Source organism: Poecilia latipinna, unplaced genomic scaffold, assembly GCF_001443285.1.
Source record: "Poecilia latipinna isolate Pla-1442-1.1 unplaced genomic scaffold, P_latipinna-1.0 Scaffold2905, whole genome shotgun sequence".
Taxonomy (NCBI): Eukaryota; Metazoa; Chordata; class Actinopteri; order Cyprinodontiformes; family Poeciliidae; genus Poecilia; species Poecilia latipinna.
This window is the reverse complement of record NW_015115521.1, coordinates 21,856-27,452: the sequence shown is the minus strand read 5'-3', so window position 1 is coordinate 27,452 and position 5,597 is coordinate 21,856. Positions and strand designations below refer to the sequence as shown.

Here is a 5,597-nt window from a genome sequence, read left to right as displayed (position 1 = left end):
AAGTGTTTTTCTCAGTGAACCCATTGAGACCCGTAAAAGTCAAACTAAGATTCAAATATTGCTTAGATATGAGTTTGGTTCAGTGTCACAGATCTAATCTCTGCTACACCTTTACAAAAACTTAAGGCTCTGACTAAAAACAAGTTTTAATAAGTAACTCCACTGAATAAAATTTCGCATAAATATTGATTTATTGCAGTGGTTCTACAATACAAGTCGTGTTATTTAAATTATAACTTAAGTTGCTTTAAACTTTTATTTTTTCTTTGGGGGTGGGAGGGGTGTCCATGTTAAAACCTATAAACATGTAGGAATTAAATATTTGGGAAGTATCATAACTTAAACATAAAGGTCAGCACCAGAGTTTTCTAGAAAAATATTCAGATTTTATTTTGTGGTTTTAAAGGCTCTACGTTAAAGATGGTAAGAAACAAAGGAAAAGTTGATTTTTTTTTTTTTTTTACTGTCAGCTGCAGTAGCCGCTCTGCTCTCGACTCCCATACAGAGTTGTCAGCTAGTGGTAATGCTCAGCTGCTCCAGTTTCAAACTCTTCGTTTGAAACTGGAGAGCTAAATATAATTGAAATATTGGCAGGTTTACCTTCGACAGAAAAAGGAGCTGAGTCTATGAAAGCAATGTAGCAGTTTTGCTAGTTTTGATTTCCAAGGCATAAGGTGGCAGTTTATCATGATTCAGCCAAAGTAATGAAATAACGAGCTTTTTATTGTCAATGTGTTTCTTCCTATTGAGCAGTGAAAGTAAATAAAATGTGTTGCATGTCTTTTGCTTTAAGTATTTACTTACTGGAGGGTTTTTGTTAGTGCTGCAGAGCCACAGCTAACAGTAGTGATGGACCATCTGAATCCAGGCTTCGAGGCTTGTACCGAGTAAAAAGGGGGCGTGGCCGATGAAGCCCTGCTTCAAGGCTTGTGTCGTCTTGCTGAAAACCACGTGACTGGCAACAAACAGAGGCCTCACATTGCATGGGTCACGTGACTGCTTCATTTTGCATGTCAGTTTTCAAAATAAAAGCGCGATGAGCCTTGCTGTGTCATGGGTTGTTGTCCATTTGGTCGCATCAGAGGATGATATTTGTCTTCAGTGGCCTAATAAAATGAACATTGACCAACATATTTGATGTGTATTGACGATGGCACTCATCAAAATATAATGTTTGTTACTGGTTTTCTCAATTGTAGATTATGTTGTTTTTTAATAACTATATTGTGATTTTATGATGTAAATCTCTTTGAACTGCATTGTTGCTGAAACGTGCTACACAAACTTGATTGTATGAAATGGAGCCAGCAAGAGGAAAATCTGACATCTGAGAATACTTTGAGATGATCCTCAATAAAATTCTTCTTAGATAACAATAATTAACCCTCCACCTCCCAATTTCTCACCTTCTGCAAAGTTCCACTATTATTTGTAGTCTGATTAGCAAAGATATATCAGTCTAGCTCAGCAGAAACAGATTTAAACTTGTTGTAGAACTAAAATTCAACATGTCGCCAAATATCAGAGCCAATTAGAAATCCAAGAAAAAGTGAACGCCCCAACAGACACTGCACTCCCAAATCATTAAAACATCAAACGTCTTTATTGTCAAATCCGTCTATGATATAAAAGAAAACCCAACATAACCACCGACATTCAGCATATACTGGGATTAGATTGGCGACAAATAATTTTAAAAAATATATGACAATTAAATATGGTTTCATTGATTATCCTGTTACTAAACATGAGTTTGATGAAAACTTTGACAATATTGCATTTAGTAATTTTTGGAAGTATGATCCAACTGAGTGACAAGACTGTTACAGTTTCACCAGCAGATGTCACTAGTGAGTGATGAACCTTTTTGCAAAGCAAAGGGCTGGAAAGCTTCATTGCTTCATGAGGCTTCATTTGCCCATCACTAGCTAACAGCTAGCTCCTCCTTTCAGCAGCGCAGCTGTTGCTCTTTTTTCACTTTGGACTGAACCATTGTTCTAACATTAGTGGGGAGGGACCTAAAAATGTATTCTTGTTCTTTTTCTTAGATGAATGGCAGATTTACTTCATTCTTAGTTTCTATTGCCTTTTTTATATTGATATTGTGTAAATACAAGGGTTTCTTTCATGATTTCTTTGGGGGGGGGAACAATTCTAGACTTTTCCAACATTGTGGGGGTTCGGACTTGCACGTTTGCGCAGTGTGAAGGAAAGAGGAGACGGCTGCACATGCATGCTGCGAATGAGATACAGGTGTCGGTATCACCGATCATACACTTTTTCACAGAACTCGGCCGATTATGATCGGTGGCCGATTGATTAACACACCTCTAGTGTGTGTTAATCAATAGATAGAACCCAATCAGTCTGTATTAACCAAAGGTCCTTGATGCTTTTTATCATTTGCTAACGCTAGTAACACTCAGTAACACTAAGTACTATTTGTTAATAGTTTTTTAATGATGCAAAACATCAAATTACATTTGTTACCTATCGTTAATAACTTACGATAGGTAAGGGTACCTATTGTAGGTACCCTTACCTACAACAGAAAAAATATTTAATGGTGGGAAGTATTGTATGAAGCCTTTGAAGATGCCTTCATCTTGAAAATGTGGCTCTTAAAATTATTTTATTTTTGTTGGGTTCAAACTTGTATTTTTTTTAATTGTTAAGTTTTGTACCTGTTGTAGGTGCCCTTACCTATCGTAAGTTTAATCATGGTAAACTTTATGGATGATGAAACTTCAAAGTGACAGTTAGGTCCTCTGGGGCCAGCATAGCTCTCTAACTTTGTGTTTGTGTGTTTTTAAGGCTTTGGAGCTTAGAGGACCTTATGACATTATTAATCTGTATCCTCCAGCTGATGATAAATGTCTGATAGGTCCCTCCCACTCTGAAGGAACATGGAAATCAACGCTTTGCATCAGACTCCAGTGAGAGAAGCAGCAGTTCAGCAGTGTGATGGCACCCCTGTGGTGCCATGTTATGCTCTTTATGTGTAGTGTAGTGTGGAACTGGATTCACTGTATTGCAGTGAAACTTGGTGTGTTGTGTTCCTGACAAGTCTCTCAGAGGGGCGCTGTTTGGTCTGTCAGATGCTGACTCTAAAGAAGCCGTGTCTTCCACCTGCAGAGCCGTTTTACTTCATGCAGGTAAATTATGATGAAGTCTTGCAGCTACAGAAGCTTCCTGTTGGTTTATCTCAGTCTTTCTGTTCATCTGGAGTCTCCTGTTGCATCACATTTTTGACTTTGTTTTTGTCCTCAGAAACCAGGAAGACTGCTAGTGGCATTGTGTACACCCGGATCAGTCAGCAGGACACCCTTCAGGACTGCGTCGGTAGTAAATTTTTTCATATTCATGAATCAGATACAAACCAACATTAACTCTGAGCTGTAGAACTTGAGTTAAATAAAACCTCAGGCGTTTCTTAAAGGGATCCATGATTAGTTGTATTAATATACGTCATTTGAGAAATATTTATTTTAGATGTGAAAACTACAATAAAAATACTGTAAGCTGTTTGGTTTTTATGAATTTAAATAAGATATTGTCACATGGACGTCTATGCATGATATGCATATAATGCATATCATGCATAGAGATATGCATGATCTACTGTCACAGACTAGAGACGCACTGCCCAGCCCCTCCTGTTTTCCTGTTCCCCTGGTTCTCTTTGCCTAGGTTTACGTTTTTCCCTGTTTGCCAGTGTTTACTGCAGTTTAGCCACATTTACCTGTTGAATGACGTTTTCTCTCATTCTCCTTCCTACTGCTTGCCTTAACAGGTGAAGCTCCTGCTGCCAAACGACCCAAACCAACCTGACGGGGATTGAGGAGGCAGAGCCTGTTCTCATTTGTTTTACTGTTTGTCCTTGTCTCTTTTTGAAGATGTTTTACCTCATGAAAACTGATTTATAATTTTGGATCAATAAAGTTTGGAAAATAAATTCTTTATTCATTTTTAGCTAATTGAGGAATAACTTAGATGTATGTGTGTATGTACATGATACATACACACATACATGTATCTACACATATACGTGTGTGTATTTATACGTGTGTGTGCGTGTGTATATGTTTATATATATATATATATATATATATATATATAGTGTCATTGTCAGCACTTCTCATAGAAAGAGTTAATATCTGATCCAGCTAACAGCCCAGAGCAGATTTCATAGAGAATCTTTTTACCTGGATTATTTGAGAAGACGCACCTGAATTCTCACTGCCTACATCCGAACGTCACAACCCGTCTTCATTCCATAGGTTAACCCCAAAATTAAATTTCATTTTTAACTATTGTAATTACACCTAAGATAAATTAATTTAATCAAAAAATGTGTGTGTGTATGTATTCCATCTTAAGTTTGGGTGCACCGTTTGCAGTTTTCTGACCGACCGCCAATTACTGATCTTTAAAAAGTTTTACCTGCTGATTTTGATTTTGGCCAATACATTTTTTTTTCTCTGAACTGTCACTGAATGTAGCAAAAAAGTCGCTGAGTTGGCAACATTGGGGTCACTATTGTTAACTGTAAACAATGCAGACATGAACTGGTGGGCCAGTCTATCAGTCAAACCTCTCATGGAAGAGCAACAGAGGACAGTGGCTAGTTTTTAAACCTTTGCTGAGGTAGATAAGATCTTATCGGTCTTACCCTTCACATGTAAGTATCGGTCGATCATCAAAGTTAAGGAAATTGGTGCCAATAAATCAGCCAATAAATGTATCCTATATTATACGTCACATGACCACATATAATGTAAACATCACTGTTAAGAGATTTTAGCAGGTGTGTGAATGATCTAATAATCGGACTGTTTATTGCAGCCAGACATTATTACCAGAACTAGAGTGCGCCAAAACCAAATTCTGTTTAGTGTCACATGGAGTCTTGGGCCGGCCCTGGTCGTGTGTAATTCAGTGTGCTTCTGATTTTTTATGTCTATTTGAACTTCTAAATGTCCAGCAGATGTCACTGTGCTGCTGTGTTTGAAGCCCTGAAGCTTTGACTCCACTGTCAGACCATGAGCTGGAGGTCTGAACCAGTCCACCAGTCAGGATATTGTTCATTTGAATATCCTTCTTTGCAGGGCCGTGAAGAGGCCACTAAAGGGGCAGGTGCTCAAAAAAAGGGCACATCTAACCACATTCTAGGACAGAATATTAAAAAAGCCACACAGCTTTCAGAGTTTGATAAACAATGATAAATTACAAAAATTGTGAGATATACAATCAAAGCTAAGGAAAATCTCTATATAGAGCAGAGGTCTCATTCTCGCGGCTCGCAGGACTTTGTCTCGTGGCCCCCACCGTGATATGACAGTATAATATTAGTGGGGCCCACAGGGTGAGCGGACCTCTGAAGGAAGTCCCGCCTGCCGTTCCTCGTCATGGCTGACATTTGGTGCTAGGCTAAGCTACACTGACTTCATGCACACTACGCTTGTAACAACAGAGCGGCGGATGATGGACCAGTCCGGTACCAGTTTCCCTTCCCTGCAGTCGCAATTCCGATATTTTCTACCATTAACAAATGCCAGGATCAAACGCAGAGAAAGGCGACTGCTACCGGGCTGCTC

The 5,597-nt window shown here is 38.7% G+C and overlaps 2 protein-coding genes and 1 long non-coding RNA gene across 7 annotated transcripts in view; 2 read left to right on the top strand and 1 right to left on the bottom strand.

Annotated features, from left to right (window-relative positions):
* The window catches only part of rpp30 (ribonuclease P/MRP 30 subunit), an 11,495-nt gene extending 7,484 nt beyond the window's left edge, over positions 1-4,011 (top strand). Inside the window, exons 7-10 of one of the 5 annotated variants that reach the window (XM_015021976.1) lie at positions 2,815-2,936; positions 3,068-3,155; positions 3,271-3,345; positions 3,794-4,011. In XM_015021976.1, coding sequence (XP_014877462.1) covers positions 2,815-2,936; positions 3,068-3,155; positions 3,271-3,345; positions 3,794-3,841 — 333 coding nt within the window. In that variant the 3' untranslated portion in view covers positions 3,842-4,011. The remainder of the gene's footprint in view (positions 1-2,814; positions 2,937-3,067; positions 3,156-3,270; positions 3,346-3,793) is intronic. The other 4 variants (XM_015021975.1, XM_015021974.1, XM_015021979.1 and 1 more) reach the window with 4 other exon arrangements.
* The window catches only part of ch25h (cholesterol 25-hydroxylase), a 19,493-nt gene continuing 13,900 nt past the window's right edge, over positions 5-5,597 (top strand). Inside the window, exons 1-2 of the mRNA XM_015021980.1 lie at positions 5-14; positions 1,478-1,490. The gene's annotated coding sequence lies outside the window, so the exon portion shown is untranslated. The remainder of the gene's footprint in view (positions 15-1,477; positions 1,491-5,597) is intronic.
* On the bottom strand, positions 2,039-2,808 carry LOC106939550 (uncharacterized). The gene is made up of 2 exons (XR_001422870.1): positions 2,704-2,808; positions 2,039-2,542 (listed from the first exon to the last, which is right to left on the bottom strand). It is a non-coding gene; the product is annotated as an uncharacterized LOC106939550 (long non-coding RNA).